Below are 19,263 nucleotides of genomic sequence, written 5' to 3'. Positions count from 1 at the left end.
ATGGGGAATCATTTGCTTTGCCTGGTGTGTTGATAGTAGGACTCCTGTAGTCAAGAAGAAGAAGTCCCGACCCCGCTCAAGGAGAAGTAGTGGAAGGAGGAAAAGGGTATCTGGGAGGAAGGGCCGCTCGAGGAAGAAGCTGGAGCAGGAAGATGTGGAACAGAAAGAGGAAGAAAGGTGACATATCAAATAGTCAAATCATTTTAACTTAATAAATGGTAATTCATGCACAATTATTTTGGTTCATGGTTTTAAGAATTTGTTTTTTTAGACTTTGCTGTCAATATAAGAGGCATTTTGTTCTCTTTTTTTGCGATGCTTATGGTTATTATTATTTTTAATATATATACAATAAAGCTGAAACTAACATAACATGATATTAAAATATTACTTGTTATAAAAGATAAGTTTAAGATACGCTTCTTCCTATCATTGCATCCAAATTCTTTAAAATTCTTAGGTCAGGTAGCCTAGTGGTTAAAGCATTCGCTCGTCACACCGAAGACCCGGGTTCGGTTCCCGACATGGGTACAATGTGTAAAGCCCAATTCTGGTGTGTCCCCTGCCGTGATATTCCTGGAATAGTGCTAAAACTCACTCAATTATATTTTTGGGTAACCTTTAACTGAATCACTTGTAGATTTGGGAGAAAACGTGTGTTCATCTGATTGCTGTTTCAGGCTTGGTATACGAGACAATACACACAATCTTATCTCTGCTTAAAAACAATCATATAAAACAACTTTTTTCAGTCTCTGAAACGTGCAGCATAGATTGTGTTTGGTAGGCAGAGCAAGCATGTACTGTTGTGTTGGTCATCTACTCCCTACGACTCCTCCCCATCTAAACCGTTGATCATCAATTATTTTGACTCCATAGGTAGCATTGTAGCGAGGGTTCACTGTAATGTGGTCTTCTCATGTGTTTTTGTTCCTCCCCTCAGCACATTGGAAGCAAAGGCTGATGAGGAAATGGAGGTGGAATCCACGGAGCCTGCATCAGTGACCAATAATACAGAGGAAGCAGCAACAACGGGACCTCCCCAGACACAAGATGGGTAGGTGTATGACCACTGCTGTGTGGGGATTCCGGATTAGAACTGGACCCCGGCAACCTATGCTGATCGTCAGAGGAGACTAAATTGATTGGGTGGTCAGGCTGACTCGGTTGATTAATTGGTTTATTATACCCCCGGCAATAAAACCATTCAATATTTTTCAGCAAAAATTTGAGATATATATCAAACAGATCCTGATGTGGTGCCTTTGGCTATTTGCATTTTTTTTTGCATTTTTAGTTTTCTCGATGTCCATGGCAACTTAGTCTTATAAGGGAGTGGATTTCGTTTCCAGAGCACAGCTCAAAAAACGTTCAATATCTTTCAGCAAAACCTGGCAGATATATCAAACACATCATGAAGTGGTACCTTTTGCTATATGCAGATTTTTGGTATTTTTCTTTTTCTCGAAGTCCATTGAAACATTTTGAACTTAGTCTCAAAAAGGTGACCTGTTTACATGGCAAAGTTTGGCTTTCATACTGTTCATAGTGGTGTGTTTGTCTGGACAATATCTCAAAATCTTTTTTCTTGATTTACTTGAAACTTTTTCTTGAAACTGTGCGGACACAAACACCAGGTTGTCAACTGGTGCCTTTGGTTATTTAGGGATTTTTCTGTTTCCATGGCAACAAGTTTAATTTTGTACTGTTCATAGTGGTGTGTACCTGACAGAAATACAAAGTTCCAATGCCCAGTTCCATGGTATTGTTTTGATCATGTTGATAGCTCAATAACTACTCTTGTTTACGGACAGACAGATTAGATAGAAATTCTCTCATCAAGTTGTACTTAAAGTAATAGTCAGATCATTTGTTCTTTTGATTTTGTGTTGGCCGATGGGGATTTGTCATCTTCTGACTACTCTTGTCAGGGGTTGTCTTGAAAGGGTTAATTTTGACTGATGCATCATGATGCAGGGTAGGATACACGATCGTGAAGTCATGATCAGATGCATAAAAACTCAATACTTATGTAAAGGGCCCTTTAGTCGTGTCTCGAAATAATAGGCATCCCAGGTTTGCAATAAGAGGCAACTGAATTGATCGGGTTGTCAGGCACCGTCACTTGGTTGATAGTGTGGCATCATAGCCCAATGACATAGCATATCCATGGACTAGACCCATCATCAACATACAAAAGACTGTAAAAAACGGTACTTGTTGTTTTCTGCCTCGGGCTCGGCATTAAGGGGCTAAAACAGGTCGGTCTAAAAGGACTGGTCGGCTCGGAGTCAGTATACTGTATCTGAGTGGAGTATCCATGTTAAACTGTGGCATGCTGTCTTAGTGGGCTAGCACTGGCTTTAGTCCGGACTAGTACAAGCAGCCACACCCAAATACTCACACATGTGCATGGGGGGGCACGGGTGGCCCAGTCGTCTAAGGCGCCGCGATTCGCTGTGCAGAGTTGCGTCCCTTGGGCACGCCAGAAACCTATGATTGTGGGTTCGAATCCCGGTTCGCCCCGATTATGTTTCTAGGTTTGTCAGCAGCATACCCGTGCTCATGGATTTCACCGAAGTGGTAAACGTCTGAGACCTGCATCACTTAGGGCTTTCCTCCCACATTAAGCTGACACGCCGTGATATAACTGGAATACTGTTAAAAGTGGCGTTAAACCAAACTCACTCACTCACATGTGCATGGACGTTGGGGGAATTAAGGTAACCCTAATATGACAATTGTAAATCCATTTTAACATGAACTTGTAATAGTCATAGCATGCAAGTATTTTTGTGAAACCAACTGGAGCAGTATCTATTTGATTCTCTTAATTCTTAAGAGTGCTCATGAGAGTATTGGTAACCCAATCGCCAAAGTGCTGCAATTCACTGTGCAGGGTTATGTCCCTTTGGCATGCAAGGAAGCTATGATCATGGGTTCAAATCTCAGTTTGTCTTGAGTATGTGTCTAGGTCTGTCAGCACATTACCCGTGCTCGCGGGTTTTCCAAAGTGGTAAACATCTAAGACATACATCATTCCCTCCACATGAAATACCGTATTCGACGTAATAAGCGCCCCGCTCTAACAAGCCCCACGGCGATATTTGCTAATATATTGGCTAGTGCACGATCCCAGTTAGGACCCCTTCCGATTGATCAATGTACACAAGACTTATTTATTCGTGTATAATGCGCACTCGTGTTGAATGCACCCTCAATAATGGGCAATTAAATTCTGGAAAAATATATCTGTCGTATGTAAACGTTTCAGGCTGTCAGCATAAACCACGAACTCTGTTTTTTTCACCAAAATAATATTCTAATAAGAGCCCCCTATTTCTAATTTTGAGAGGGCCCCGGTCGCTTTTTACGTCGAATACGGTAACTGGAATACTGTTTAAAGCGGCGTTGAACCCTGTCCTCTCACCATGTATGAGTAGGCCCTGTTGTCTGCCTCCAGGGATGCGGTGGATGAAGCAGCCCCAGCAGCAGGAGATGACACGCCGTCACGGCGCAGCAGCCGACTGAGTCGCAGGGCCAAGGGGACAGCTTCACCAGCTGTACATGAAGACACCAGGTGAGTTGTTAGGGGAGAGTCAGGCTTGTAGAAATGACAAATGGTGATGGGGTGTGTGTGCAGGCTTAGGGAATCAGCAGTGGGCGTAAGTCTTTGATGAGGTTGGGTGAAGGGCAGCTGCCAGCTTTGGTTGGTTGGCTGATTTGTTGTTTAACGCCGCACTCAGCAATATTCCAGCTATATGACGGCGAGCAGTAAATAATCGAGTCTGGACCAGACAATCCAGTGATTAATATCATGAGCATCGATCCACGCAATTGGGATCGATGACATGCATCAACCAAGTCAGCAAAACTGACCACCCGATCCCGTGAATCACCTTTTACGACAAGCATAATCGCCTATTACGGTAAGCATGGGTTCCTGAAGACCTATTCTACCCCGGATCTCTGCCAGCTTTGGAGACTCAAGGCTGGGGAGAAAGCCTCTGGGTGTAACACACTGAAATATTATGAAGAAAAGTTCACCAAGAATCATTGCAAGATGTTGTTGGCCTTTATTCTTTGGTCTGCCTTTACGAACCTATAGTAGGCCGTTTTCATTGTACCAGGAAGATGTTGCCAAAATAAGGGAGATCTGCAAAAAACGTTTTACCAGATACCTGTTAAGGGGTTTTACTTTGAATGGAATAATCTTCAGTCAAACCCCATAACAGGTTTTTCTTCAAAGTAACAATTTGCAAATGGAGGAATATTGTGAGTCACAAGTTTTATTTTGTACCATACAATCATTTGAAATTGTTTGTCGGACAAAACTATGTTGGACACACATCCATCGGTGAAGCTTCCTTCCTCCTCGGGCACATTGTTGCTTCTGTGGTCTGAAATGTACATGATTAAATTGTAGACGTTGACACAGGTTCAACTTTTCTGACTCCTTCGTGCTTACATTTTCAACTAAGACCAAGGACAGTGTTTTGTCCTTCAAACAGTGGGGCGGTCGGGTAGCCTAGTGGTTAAAGCCTTTGCTCGTCACACCGAAGACCCGGGTTCGATTTCCGACATTGGTACAATGTGTGAAGCCCATTTCTGGTGTCCCCCGCTGTGATATTGCTGGAATATTGCTAAAAGCGGCGTAAAACCATACTCACTCACTCACTCACTCCTTCAAACAGTTTAATTGTCACTTGATTTCAAGAGCAAGGGGGCGGTGGGGTAGCCTAGTGATTAAAGCATCCGCTTGTCATGCCAAAGACCCGGGCTCAATTCCCCACATGGGTACAATGTGTGAAGCCCATTTCTGGTGTCCCCGACATGATATTGCTGGAATATTGCTAAAAGCAGCATAAAACCATACTCACTCAAGAGGAAAGACTTAACCACCCTTGTTTTGCATGGCAATGGGTATGAATGTGTGATCCTTTTGTTTGATTCTGTGTAACTGGTACCAGTCAGGGTAGGATCCAATAGTCTTGCCAACAACATTCTTTCAAGCATAGTTTGTGCTGTTTTTGTAAATGGTTCAACCAAATCTGTTTCTCCAGTGATGATGACGCAACAGAAGAGGAAGACAATGAGGAAACTGAAGAGGAAGAAGAAGAAGAAGAGCCTGAAGAGCCTGAAGATTCTGAGGACAATGAAGATGTCCCTCTATCTGTCCTAAAGAAGGAAAAAGTTCCCGTAGATCGGTGGCACCTGGTCTGCCAGAGTCTGGTGGACTGGGAGCAGCTGGCCGAGAACTTCAAGGAAAGCAAAGTGAGATGTGAGAAGAACCTGTACAGGACGGTCACTGAAGACTTCCTCCCCGAGATCCCCCGCATCATGGAAGAGAAGGTAGGCACATGCATTGGGTCTGGGGGATAGTGTCTGTAACCTAGGGTGTCTCATATTGACGGTGGGCACATGCATTGGGTCTGGTGGATAGTGGATAGTGTCTGTAACCTGGGGTGTCTCATATTGATGGCAGGCATATGCATTGGGTCGGGTGGATAGTGTCTGTAACCTGGGGTGTCTCATATTGATGGCAGGCACATGGATTGGGTCTGGTGGATAGTGTCTGTAACCTGGGGTGTCTCATATTGATGGCAGGCACATGGATTGGGTCTGGTGGATAGTGTCTGTAACCTGGGTTGTCTCATATTGATGGCAGGCACATGGATTGGGTCTGATGGATAGTGTCTGTAACCTGGGGTGTCTCATATTGATTGCAGGCACATGCATTTGGTCTGGGGGATAGTGGATAGTGTCTGTAACCTGGGTTGTCTCATTTTGACGGCAGGCACATGCATTGGGTCTGGTGGATAGTGTCTGTAACCTGGGGTGTCTCATATTGATGGCAGGCACATGCATTTGGTCTTGGGGATAGTGGATAGTGTCTGTAACCTGGGGTGTCCATGTTGACAGTGGGCACATGCATTTGGTCTGGGGGATGGTGGATAGTGTCTGTAACCTGGGGTGTCTCATATTGATGGCAGGCACATGCATTGGGTCTGGTAGATAGTGTCTGTAACCTGGGGTGTCTCATATTAATGGCAGACACATGCATTGGGTCGGGTGGATAGTGGATAGTGTCTGTAACCTGGGGTGTCTCATATTGATGGCAGGCACATGCATTGGGTCTGGTGGATAGTGTCTGTAACCTGGGGTGTCTCATATTGACAGTAGGCACATGCATTGGGTCTGGTGGATAGTGTCTGTAACCTGGGGTGTCTCATATTGACGGCAGGCACATGCATTTGGTCTGGGGGATAGTGGATAGTGTCTGTAACCTGGGTTGTCTCATATTGATGGCAGACACATGCATTGGGTCTGAGGGACGGTGGATAGTGTCTGTAACCTCGGGTGTCTCATATTGATGGCAGACACATGCATTGGGTCGGGTGGATAGTGTCTGTTACCTGGGTTGTCTTATATTGACGGTAGGCACATGCATTGGGTCTGGTGGATAGTGGATAGTGTCTGTAACCTGGGGTGTCTCATATTGACGGCAGGCACATGCATTGGGTCTGGGGGATAGTGGATAGTGTCTGTAACCTGGGTGCCTCATGTATTAAACTGGGCCTGCTGAGATAGTGGATAGTGTCTGTAACCTGGGTTGTCTTAAATTGACGGTAGGCACATGCATTGGGTCTGGTGGATAGTGGATAGTGGATAGTGTCTGTAACCTGGGGTGTCTCATATTGACGGCAGGCACATGCATTGGGTCTGGGGGATAGTGGATAGTGTCTGTAACCTGGGTGCCTCATGTATTAAACTGGGCCTGCTGAGATAGTGGATAGTGTCTGTAACCTGGGTTGTCTTAAATTGACGGTAGGCACATGCATTGGGTCTGGTGGATAGTGGATAGTGTCTGTAACCTGGGGTGTCTCATATTGACGGTAGGCACATGCATTGGGTCTGGTGGATAGTGTCTGTAACCTGGGGTGTCTCATATTGACGGCAGGCACATGCATTGGGTCTGGGGGATAGTGGATAGTGTCTGTAACCTGGGTGCCTCATGTTGACGGTAGGCACATGCACTAAACTTGGTCTGGTGAGATAGTGGATAGTGTCTGTAACCTGGGTGCCTCATGTATTAAACTGGGCCTGCTGAGATAGTGGATAGTGTCTGTAACCTGGGGTGTCGCATATTGAAGGTAGCCACATGTATTAAACTGGGTCTGAGGTAGCCTTTGTGAATTCCTCCTTTTCGTGCAGTAAAATTTGACGCAAATAATATGTTGCACGATACACCTGCCCATGTTTCAAATCATGTTTTTGATAACTCGGCCAGGAGCATTTCTTTACTACAAAAAAACCCAAAATACTGTTCTTTGTTGAGCCATATGGACCATGGAGAAATTCGCACAAAATATATGCAAATTGAGAACCACCACAATTAATATATTGTGACATAAGAATTGCAATAATTTATGTGTCAATCAGTGAGATAAGCATTTTGTGACAACCCTACTATCTGTACATTATGGATCAGTAAAGGTGGCTACTAGGCAGATAACAATTTGCTGTGCAGAGTTGCCTCCCTTGGCTCCAGCATGATTGGAGGTTTCAATTCCACATTTTTCATGATAATGGCCTTTGTTTAGTCAGCTCCATACACATGCTTGTGGGTTTCACATAACTGAAATGCATCCTCCACCTATCTTATAACAGTTGACTGTTTCACATCATCACTCATTTTGAAATGCATAAATTCTGCAAGGCACCCATAAAATGTCAGATTTTCATAAAGACAGTCTGCGACTTTGGGCTAAGTTTAGTAAAATTCTCTTTGGTCTTGTAAGTCACTTAATTATAGTTGATATAACACTGAATTCTACTGAAAATGCTAGGGGCCATGTTTTGGCATGAACTGTAAATATTAATCATTTTCTTATAAAATTTAGTTGAATCTACCGTGAAACATATATATATACACCAGATATTTGTATGGCCATTGTTAAGTGCCTGTACAATTCCTTTCATTAGGAATTTCACTGATCGGATGGTCAGACCCACTGACTTGGTTGATGAATGACATCGTATCCCAATTGCGTAGATCAATGCTCAAGATGTCAATCACTGGATTGTCTGGTCCAGACTCGATTATTTACAGACCGCCATCATATGGCTGGAATATTCCTGAGTGTGGCATAAAACAACAAACAAACAAACAATGAAATGCTAGGTCCAGTATGGGATCTTGAGAAAAACACCCCCAGAACACAATGATCCCAGCTGACCCATCACAATATGAGTCAGTTTCCTGATTATATCTGGGGGCATGTCCAGGATTGGATGCTCTCAAGACTCATGTCAGATGCATGCAGTAATTGTTGACTGATATCCGACCAATCAACTCCATGTCGCAACATGCACCAGTGCAACCTAATGTTTGTCTACTTGCACCATGTGAATGTGGAAAAATTCAAATTTGTTTCCAACTTACCCTTACTTTTCAAACCAACAACTCAATACCTTTCAGCTTTATGTACCATACTACACCACTGACCCTTGTGTTTTGTTGAATTTGTTATGCTTTCTTGTGCTTGTCATCAAACTGTGGGTACTTCAAGATTATGAACACGTTCCGGTTTCGTTTTACAGCAATACGTCATTAATTTTATGTAAAATCGGGATACAGTTATCAGAGATTTAGACCTGTTTATTTATCTATGTTTCAACTGGTTTTGTCCAGTGCAACTGGGTCAACATGTCAAAACCTGGAGCAAGTTAAATCAAGTTTCTTATATCGAGCCCTGCTTTATGTTTACTGACACATAAAAAAGTCGGAAGAAAGAAATGTGAACATTAGTGCCATGTAGTGTAACCGTAAAGTTTCATTGTTATTGTCATTAAACAATTTATCACCTGACTCACCATGAGCCCAGGGAGTCCTGTGGGTACCCTGGTCCTACTCGGGACCCATCCCAAATAACTGAGTTACCTGTCTCAGTCCTAGGAGATACCTCAATTTCATGCAGCACTCCTATGAGTTGGCACTGTCCTTGAATACAACATCCATGTTGGATTCCCATACCAGCCAGTGTTCAAGATTAGCCATGAAATTCAAAGGGCCCTTACCACAACACAAATGTAAGAAGTTACAAATTCAGGGGGTTCTTAGCTTCAGATACTATTGGTACAAACATCCTTTATTTTTTAACATTGTCAACATAACTGTGTACTGTTCGCAAAAGGGTTTCTCCATGCAAGCTACATAGGTGAATTATTTTCAAAAACAAATATCAGTTTCAGTCTTCCAGACCTGGGAAGATCTTACGCCCTGAATAAGATGATGTTATGGTAGAAATTGTTTATAATCTGCTGATCACAGTATGGTTTGCTGCAGTATTCTGCATGCCAGAAGTAATCATGATGATATTACACAGACACTTTCTCCGATTATGAGCAAAGCCTTGTTATCAGCAAAATACAAGCCACCTTTGCAAGACTATAGAACTAGTCCTTTGGCCATATTCATAAAAAATATCATTGAATGCTTAAGAAATCTCAAGTCCGATAAAGAAATACCCAAATTTACATAATTTTCCTAACGAGTTTAGAGTATTTAAAACAAGTTCTGAGAATTTTTAAGAATACTGCCCCTGATCATACAAACATGAATTGGACATTTAACTAACACGAGATGTAGACATACATCTTAATATCAGCCTCTGAGAATGAATATATCAATCCCGGAATACACCAACTCACTGTTTCATTGAGGCCAAGTCATACTTACCATGTTTCACTTATCATGCTTGTTTGACAACAAACTTCCAGCCATTCAGGGAGGCCCCCATCTTGCTGCACATGCCAAATGTCCGAACCCTTGTCTGATGTGGTGATCTCTGTACCTTTGCACTCTGAGCAGTCGTTGTATGGAGTTAAGCGTGCTACACAAGCAACCTTATTATTACCTGGGATATCATTCCTAATGAGACATGAAGATAAGCTATAATACTGTTCAATGGGTTATTGATTATTGAACAGTTATAATGCTGGAGCGATTGAATGAATAATGGGTTAATTGATTGAGCTGGACATTCAAAACGATCATTGATTTGCCAAAATATGTAAATGTTAAATCAATGCTGTATTTTATTACCAAACCTGGGCCCAGTTCAACAAAGTGACTTAAGCACTAAGATGATCTTAAGACCCTTGCCAGGGTTAGAAACTAACAGTTTTTGTCCTTATAATGATAACATATAGCAAAACCCTTAAAATGGGCCAATTTCTACTAGTCCTTAGGATACCTTTACTATTGGGCAGTTTGGTAAGGACTACAGGACAAGTGCCAATTTCTAACGCTGCTTGCTAGTCTGTCATACAAAGCAAATATATCCAATACAGCCCATGCAAGTCTATAATTTGGCATGTCTAGATTACTGCAGTATACCGAAAATGAAGAAAATCTCTGGACTCCTTTTATTACCATATCACCATAATTTAACACTTGTTTTTTTCTGTGAAATATGTTCATTTCAGAGATGTAAGTCCACACCAACTATTTAGCATAGACATATGACAGTCATAGCACAAGGATCACAACTTGCCCCTCGGAATCCAAATATAAATGATATGCTGTCAATATAGACTGACCCAAACATGTACAATCAACAGCTTTAACATAGGTGAGGTGAAATCGGGTTTAACGCCGTGTCCAAGATTATTGCTCTTATATAGCGACATGCATGCACGTGTATGTGTGTGTGGCTGCTTGTACTAGTCCGGACTGAAGCCGATTTATAGTGCAAGCACACTGAGATACCATGCCGCAGTTTAACATGAATACCCCACTCAGACACAGTATACTGACTCCGAGCCGACCAGTCCTTGTTTTAGCCCCTTAATGCCGAGCGCCAGACAGGGTAACAACAAGTACCATCTTTTAACTTCTTTTGGTATGACACGGCCAGGGATCGAACTCTGGACTTTCCGCTCTCCGGGCGGACGCTCTACCATTAGACCACGGAGGCGGCTAACTGAAACATGGGATGTATATGCCAGTGATGTTTTAGATCCATGCTGCAATGGCAAATCCAACTTCACTATGTTCATTTATCCCAGCAGTGTTTATAGATTTCATTCTCCATGAGATCAGTGCAGTGTTTCCAGTAAAGCTTGAGTGAGTGAGTGAGTGAGTGAGTTTGGTTTAACGCCACTTTTAACAGTATTCCAGTTATATCGCCGCTTATCAGCTTAATGTGGGAGGAAAGCCCGCAGTGATGCAGGTCTCAGACGTTTACCACTTCGGTGAAACCCACGAGCACGGGTATGGTGCTGACAAACCTAGAAACATAATCGGGGCGAACCGGGATTCGAACCCACAATCATAGGTTTCTGGCGTACCCAAAGGACGCAACTCTGCACAGTGAATCGCAGCGCCCTAGACGACTTGGCCACCCGTGCCCCCCAGTAAAGCTTGAGGCATCATTAGACTCACAGGCTCTGTGACTTGGTTGATTGTGTGTCATCGTACCAAGTACTCTCATCTCTCTTCACAGTATTGATCACTGGATTGTCTGGTCCAGGGACCGTTCCACACAACAATCTTAGCCCAAACACTGTCATGAATCTATGTTAAAGTATGGGAGTTATGATTGCCTTAGTGTTAAAATCGCTTTGTGGATTTGTTTGTTTGTTGTTTAACGCCGCACTCAGCAACATTCCAGCTATATGATGGCAGTCTGTAATAATTAAGTATGGACCAGACAATCCAGTGATTGATATAAGCATCGATCCACGCAATTGGGATATGATGACATGCATCAACCAAGTCAGCGAGCCTGACCACCTCATTCTGTTAGTTGCCTCTTACGACAAGCATAGTCTCCTCTTACGACAAGCATGGGTTACTGAAGTCCAATTCTAACCAGTATCTTCAAGGGTCTGCTTTGTGGAACAGGGCCCATTATTAGCAGGCTGACATCATATAGCTGGAAAATTGGTGATTGTGGAGTTAAACAACAAAGAAAGAATGAAATCACTACTGATCCATGTAGTGACAATGCCTAGAAGACTAACAGCACTTGGGTTAGACATGTGATATGTTCACAATATTGTAATTTGTTGCTTTATTTTGGGTCACATTAATATTCATATATATTACTCAAAAGAACTTGAAGAAATTCCAATTCTTTCATATTGCTTCCATTAATTGGTCATGACATTACAGATTAACTGTAATATGAAAGAATCGGTTGTTCTGCAAATTCTTTTGAGCAGTATAGGACTCCATTTATATGTTTCTTGGTTTGTCAGCATCATTCCTGTGAACATGGGTTCCACCAAAGTTATAAATGTCTAAGATCTACATCACTTTCTTCCCTCCACACCAAGCTGACATGCTGTGATATATATAAATAACTGAAATACTGTTCAAAGCAGTGTTAAACCAAGCTCACTCACTAACTTCAGCTGGATAGATCAATATCACAAAAATCTTAGAAGTGATGTTGTTTATTACATAGGCAAAAACAATGATAACAAAACAAAAACTCAACATAACAGTGACTTGATGAGCTGACACTACAGTGCCCACGAAACAAACAATACTGTAGGCAGTATCCATAATAACAGTGTCAAGTATTGACTCCTTGAAGCCGAAGAAGTGTAATTTGTTAATATGTTGTAAAATTTGTATTCAATATTGTCCTTTTCCAAAGGGGAATCTCTTGAAGTCTTTAAGCGTCTCACTCGAATCACTTTGCTCCAGAATGAGACCTGTTTTCCTTTCACTGACTCTGGAAGTTCGTTTGTGTCCAGATTATTGTCATTGAGTCTTTCATTTACACTGTTTGGCGTGGGAGCTTCGTCACTTTGTTTTGAATCCTGAGATTCCTCTTTTGTGGTGTTTGGCAAGTAATCCATTTCATCCTCATTGCCACTTTCATCGGTCCTGCTTTCTGATTGGATACGGCAGAGTTGATTGACACCCATCACCCAGTCAGCTCCCAATTTGTGTTGAACACGTTGGATGTTTTTCGGGGTCGGGCAACTTGTCAAGGCCGAGTGCATACATTGTAATGTCTTTTCATACTCTCTGTAAAAAGTAACGAAAAAACATTAAGTGTCAATTACATTTCTGTACATGTGATGACGCGTTAATTTCACATCAGATTAAAGACTCATCAATTAGAGAAGACACGAATAATTGTTTGTTTGGTGCAAGTCAAATTGGACATAAATGTTATTCTTTGTATTTTTTTTGTTTTGGCGACAAATAGTAAAGAAATCAGTGCCATAGATAGCTTCTCTTGAAGCCATTGTAATGATTCAGTGTTTATTGTTGGTTAATACATTCAATATACGTGAACGTCATTCACAAGTTTGTAATCACCTTGAAACAATCCATTTCTCTCTTTCCCAAAGCACTTAATGAGACAATATTGAGGGAACATATTTGTGGTTCCGTCTTGGTTGTGTTTAGCCTATACCTCTGATTGCTGACAACATGACAAGTATGACTTCCTTAGATAATTCACAGAGCTTTGCGGTAGTCTTATATGTTTTGATAGCAACCCATGGTAAATTTGTCTTTTGGGCAAAAAATCAATGTTTTTGTAGAGTGCACACAGCTTGAATCAGGTGTCAACTTTGGAGATGGCTTTTGGCTGGGAAACACAGAGGAATACTTCACCAGAATAAATGAAATTTTTTCTTCTTTCGGATCTCCACTTGGCTGTAACCATTTTTTATACTTCTTTTTAAATAGGGGTGTTAAATTTATGTAGTACTGCCTTTTGGTGTCTTTTTCAAGTTAATTGATTTGTTTGACAAATTTTATGAAAAGAAACTAATAGTCACTGCTGATGCATGAAAGTGAAAGTTGCATATGATTAGTTTCAATTTTCCTTTTTGATTAAAGATTAATGGCTAGATTTGAAAATGGGACCGAAACAGATTTTGCCTGATGACATTTTGTATAAGTCAATGTCCTAGAATTTGAAGCCTTCTTAAACCCTTAAACAATAATAACCCATTCATATACTACTAAAAAACATCAAAGATCATCCGATTCTTTCACATTACTAAAGTTAGTCTGTCATGCCACCTTGGTGATATGAAAAAAATGAGTGGTCCTTAACTTATTTTAGGCATATAATTCATCATGGTAAGAAATAAACATTATACTTACAAGCAAAGGTGTTTAACAATGAGGTGATCCATTCCATTTTCTTGCTGCTGAGATTGATACAAGTCTTGGAAAGCTTCCAAACACCTCTGTATACTGTGGTTAAATTTGTGATTACAAGCTGCATTGCTGGAGAGAGGTGCAGCAGATGTTAGCATGGGTAATACTGACAGTCCCATGTACAGCAGATGAAGATCCAGCCTTGTCATGGTGTAATCTCTTGAGAAGGTGTATCAGAACCTCCACCTTGTGTCAGTTGGGAAGTAGCATTATTTGCATATTTGGCAGTTCCGATGAAGCAGATGAAGATGATAATCCTGGAAATGGACTCCTGTGCTGCTGGTGTAGTCCAGTGGTGTGTCACAACATATAAAAGTGCATTGGTTTGCAGCGGTAGAAACTAACAGTTTCAGTCCACTAGTCCTTATAATGATAACATATAGCAAAACCTTTAAGAATCGCTAATTTCTACTAGTCCTTAGGATACCTTTACTATTGGGCAGTTTGGCAAGGACTATAGGACTAGTGCCAATTTCTAACCCTGGTTTGGTGTAGAGGTCTACCACGTGCAGCACTACAGCATTCCTCTGGTGTGTCCCCCGCCTGACTCCAGCTCTTATACCTGTAGCGCCCAGGTAAACACAGGCCGCCTCAGGTTGTTGGAAGGAATGTGGCCGGTGTCTCTATGGAGTGTTAATGACAGGCTGTTGTCCAGTCGAGTCTACTGTATCAGATTCCCACAGTGGCCCTGTCAAACAATGGTAGCCGCAGAGTAAAGAGACGGAGCATTGATGTGTAATGAAGTGAGACCAGGGCTGGGATTTGTGGCCGGACAGCACCTCCCATACTGCCTTCCTCTCTCCCAGTTCATCCCCCCTGTGTTGATTGTCTTCTCGTTGATAATGAGGGTCACTGAGTCCCTCCCATCCTGGTCTAGGAGCCTGAGGAGGATAAAGGGTTTTCTGGGTGGCAGAGGTTAGGTAGATCCTCCCTAGGGCGGGAGTATTGATGAAGATTGAAGTCTTCTAATCATGTTAAGGGGGTAAGGAAGAGTCGTGTTTGTCCAGAGGTGGCAACACAAGGACAAGTATTGTCCAGTCTTGACCAGGCTCAGACCTGCACTGGTCAGCTCTTTGACAGCTCTTGTTACCAACCAGATTGGAATGCACGTCGAGGGCCATCATTGTATAGTTTTACAAACATATTGTATGATTTCAAGACCTATGACCTTCACTTGAGAGGATGCTGTTTCAGATGAAAAAAGGGAAGAATAACAATTTCTGAATAGTGACAGCCTCAGAAGAGTAACGAGTTGTAGTGGGAAAAGTAGCCCTGTTCCCATAACCTGTTTTTGACTTGATGCCCACCCCAATGCTGCTCCATCTGTTGAATCAAGAACCTTTTGTCGATCCCACTACTGGCTACTTTCATTGTTTGACCTGTCGGGGTGCTCTCAATCAAAAGAAACAACAAGAGCCAAAGTATCCAGATTGTGATGAGATTGTGAACAGTTTTTGTCAACCAGCCTAAGTAACCATCATCTTTGAAGTGGAATTCTCGTGTCTTGTCTAACACTGACATGTTGGGGGTTCAGAAAGGTGTTTGTAATCCTGTCTCCCCCCCCTCCTCCTCTCCCCCCTCCCGACAACCAGTGGCAGGGGTAGTCAATCGCAGCAATATCCTATGATTGACACCTGTATGACAATGGAGCTGACAGGTTATACACAGGTGGAAATGCTATACCTACAGCAGGTATTGTTACGGGTGTTTCACTGGATTGTGTAGATGTGTCAACTGATAGCTTTATGGCACTCACATCAGGAAACACCTTTACAACTGCTGCTCATATAAGAAAACTTGTTTCCGGTATTCCCACCAGCCTTATTGTTTCTAAGCTATTTCAGTGGTCAAGGCTTGGTTTGACACTAGTATAAGGAGGCATTATTGACCCTAGAAATATGAGAACTCCTCACTTTTATTCATACCAGAGATTTTTATGTTAATTGATACTTTCCACGGGTCAGATCAAGAATGGTTTGCTTGAAGATTTAGAAACATTTGTTTCTTTTATGCCAAGGGGACTTGATAAAATGCATTCATAGGTCTTTAGAGAAAAAATATTCTCACCCCTTGGGTCATTCTGTTCACACATTTAGTCAGCTGTTCCATATCTTATTAGAATGTTGCTGTTTATTCAGAATACAAACTATACCCATGCTCATGGGTTTCATCAAAGGTGTAAATTTTTAAAACCAGAATCACTTTTGCAATGATAGAAACTAACAGTTTTAGTCCACTGGTCCTTATAATAACATATGATATAGCAAAACCCTTAAAAAGGGCAAATTTCGACTCGTCATTAGGATACCTTAACCATTGGGCAGTTTAGCAAGGCTACAGGGTCCATTTGCACAAAGCGATCTTAGCGCTACGACTATTGTAAGGCAATGTTAAAACATGGGAGCTATGATCATCTTAGCGCTAAGATCGCTTTGTGCAAGTGGGCCCAGGACTAGTGCCAATTTCTAACGCTGTCCTCTCACATCAAGCTGACATGCCTTGATATACTGAAGTACTGTTCTAAGTGATGTTAAACTCTATACATTCACTTTCTCCGTCATGTTCGTTAGTACAGTTGAATCTGTCTAAACTGAAATTGTGTAGGACCGAAAGTGTCTTTCAGACAATCATCTGGATTCGTGGAACTTTAGCACGAATTGTCTCTGGTGTCAATATATGAACACACTAGATTGAAAACAATGTTTAAGATTATTCAATTGCCAGTTCCCTGACTTTTGTATGTTTTCAAAAAAGAGGAAAGAATAAATTTTTCAAAATCATTATCAAATCTTCTGTGAAAATATCATGAGACAGTGTATCAAAAAGACAAAGTTAATCCAGATTAAAGAGTGTCAAGTCTATGTCCTGTTGTTTGTTTGGCTAGGTAATGAGGGAGAAATTGATTAGTTGGCCATTTGGTTGGGCAAAGAGAGAGTAATTGTTTAGTCAAATCCATTTTGGACAGATTCCACTTTATTGAGCAGAACACATTTTACATTGCATATTTACACTATACAAGCAAGAAACCAGATTCCATTGAACAAAATTAGTTCTGCCACTTTCCACTTAGCAAACTATTCAGCTTGCGAAACCAATTTGTTGACAGTCAGCGTACTTGAACTAAATCAAGATTGCAGTAAATAAGATTGATTGAAATGTCCTAACCGTGTGTGCGCGTCAGTTGTGACACCTGAAAGAGTACATGGTGATGAACAATACGACCCTCTCCGTCCCCACCAGCCCTTATACTTGACTGTGGGGAGTCCTTGTTTACGTGACCAGGAGTTGATTAAATGATACAATCCACTGAAAAATAACCTGTTATGGTGGACAACAATCTCGGTTGATTTGACCCCAATAAAAGCAGGCTGTTTTCAAGATGGCAAGCTCTGATTAAATTGTGACACTTGACTGGTTAGCAATGACATGGTGCTTCACAAGGCGAGAAGTTGTGTCCTAAAGAATAAAATTAGTCCCGTGGATGGGGAGGATGAATGTATTGGTGTCGGGTCATTATGAGATCTTGGCCAAGATCAGGTTGTATGACGAATCCCTTAATATCAGCTTTGTCCCCTTCAACAGGTGCAGCGATAAACGAGAACAGGTGACAAGCGGGGATTCCGCAGCTTCGTTTGCTCTATGATGGTGCCGCTGTCTAGAATGGACAGTTTTTAAATTTGATTTTAAATAAAGAGAATGATAGCAGCATTAAATATTGGCACTAATCCTGTAGACCTTGCCAAACTGCCAATAGTTAAGGTATCATAAGGACTAGTAGAAATATGCCCTTTTTAAGGGTTTTCCTATATGTTATCATTATAAGGACTGAGTGGACAAAAAAATGTTAGTTTCTACCACTCATAATACTCTAAATTGCCAATGTTAAGTTTCAGTGTGTGTCAGCATCATACCTCAAGTAACCTAACAAGTTGACATCCCTGGAATTGAAACACTATAAAAAGTTGCAACAAAGAAGTTGAGAAAAATAGCCATGCGTTAAATTATTTAATAATGTGAAGAAAATAAGAGGACTTGTTCTAAGGGGAATGTCATCTTACTGGGTTTGTCAAGATCTTGCTGTGGTTTGTATATATTTTTCATTTTTGTCGAAATTGGATGAGTAAACAAGCAAGTGCTGACATATGTAGGTCCTCTCGAGTTTACAGAGATATGCAGATACAGCATATAGATTAGTCGTACAGTAAACAATATCTCAATATTAGACATTGTCATTGAACATTTTCTGTGTTCAAGCATTATGTTAGTTTTAAACATGTTTAAGTCAAAACGATGCCAGGGAATATTTTATAAAGAAAAATACACTCTATAAACCAACAGGATCAAATATAGTCAAGAAGTACTGGCCCTCTAAATATTATGCAAGTTAAATCAAGTTACATAGATTACTGGCAGCATTGAAATTGACCCCAGAACTTTTATCATTATCAGATTTATTATTACTGACTTCTGATTTGTATATTTCTAGAAATATTTCGAAAAGATTTGATAAAATATTTTCGGGGATTCTAAGACATTTATGACCACTTTTCTGATGTGTTAACATCACAAACATTATACCTTAAGAATGGTGTTTGGGGACATCTCGGCAGTTGTATTGATTTCCATCAAATCAGGTGACACAAAAACCCTGGTCTCATATCGTACACTCATTGAACAGTGGACCAGTAGGTGGTCACTGGGTGTAAATCTCCCGATTTCTCCACGCCTTCTTGAGAAGCTCTGTTATTGTATAGTGAGAGGCATTTCTCACCCTTGTGAAAAGCAGGCTAATGATAGACTTGGTTATCTGCAAGACTAATCAGTGCTTATCTCCTTACCGTATCTATGCTCTAAATAAGTCACATAAATCTAATAAGATATGTTCTTGATACCAACAAACCCGCCATCAAAATCTTCATGTCCTCAAACTTCCAGCCGCACATTACACCCTTCACTCTCCTTAACTGAAAGGCTCTGAAACGATGGGATCACTTGATATTGAATTAACATTTAATAAGCTGATACCTAGCTATGTGATAGCAGGCTTTACAATTTCTCCGTCT

At 41.3% G+C, this 19,263-nt stretch overlaps 2 protein-coding genes across 4 annotated transcripts in view; one reads left to right on the top strand and one right to left on the bottom strand.

Annotated features, from left to right (window-relative positions):
* LOC124135478 (titin homolog) overlaps positions 1–19,263 on the top strand; it is a 47,166-nt gene that overhangs the window by 5,823 nt on the left and 22,080 nt on the right. For 2 of the 3 annotated variants that reach the window (XM_048386364.1, XM_048386362.1), the window contains exons 6-9: positions 37–177; positions 944–1,057; positions 3,464–3,580; positions 5,064–5,352. In XM_048386364.1, the coding sequence (XP_048242321.1) occupies positions 37–177; positions 944–1,057; positions 3,464–3,580; positions 5,064–5,352 (661 nt within the window). The remainder of the gene's footprint in view (positions 1–36; positions 178–943; positions 1,058–3,463; positions 3,581–5,063; positions 5,353–19,263) is intronic. The other variant, XM_048386363.1, reaches the window with a different exon arrangement.
* LOC125374783 lies at positions 12,434–15,054 on the bottom strand. Its single transcript, XM_048386365.1, has 2 exons — positions 14,144–15,054; positions 12,434–13,048 (listed from the first exon to the last, which is right to left on the bottom strand). The coding sequence occupies exons 1-2, from the start codon at positions 14,347–14,349 to the stop codon at positions 12,535–12,537; spliced, it is 720 nt and encodes a 239-aa protein (XP_048242322.1). The 5' UTR covers positions 14,350–15,054; the 3' UTR covers positions 12,434–12,534.

Source organism: Haliotis rufescens, unplaced genomic scaffold, assembly GCF_023055435.1.
Source record: "Haliotis rufescens isolate VD_foot unplaced genomic scaffold, xgHalRufe1.0.p SCAF_6, whole genome shotgun sequence".
NCBI classification, from domain to species: Eukaryota; Metazoa; Mollusca; class Gastropoda; order Lepetellida; family Haliotidae; genus Haliotis; species Haliotis rufescens.
This window is presented reverse-complemented; position numbering and strand designations above follow the sequence as displayed.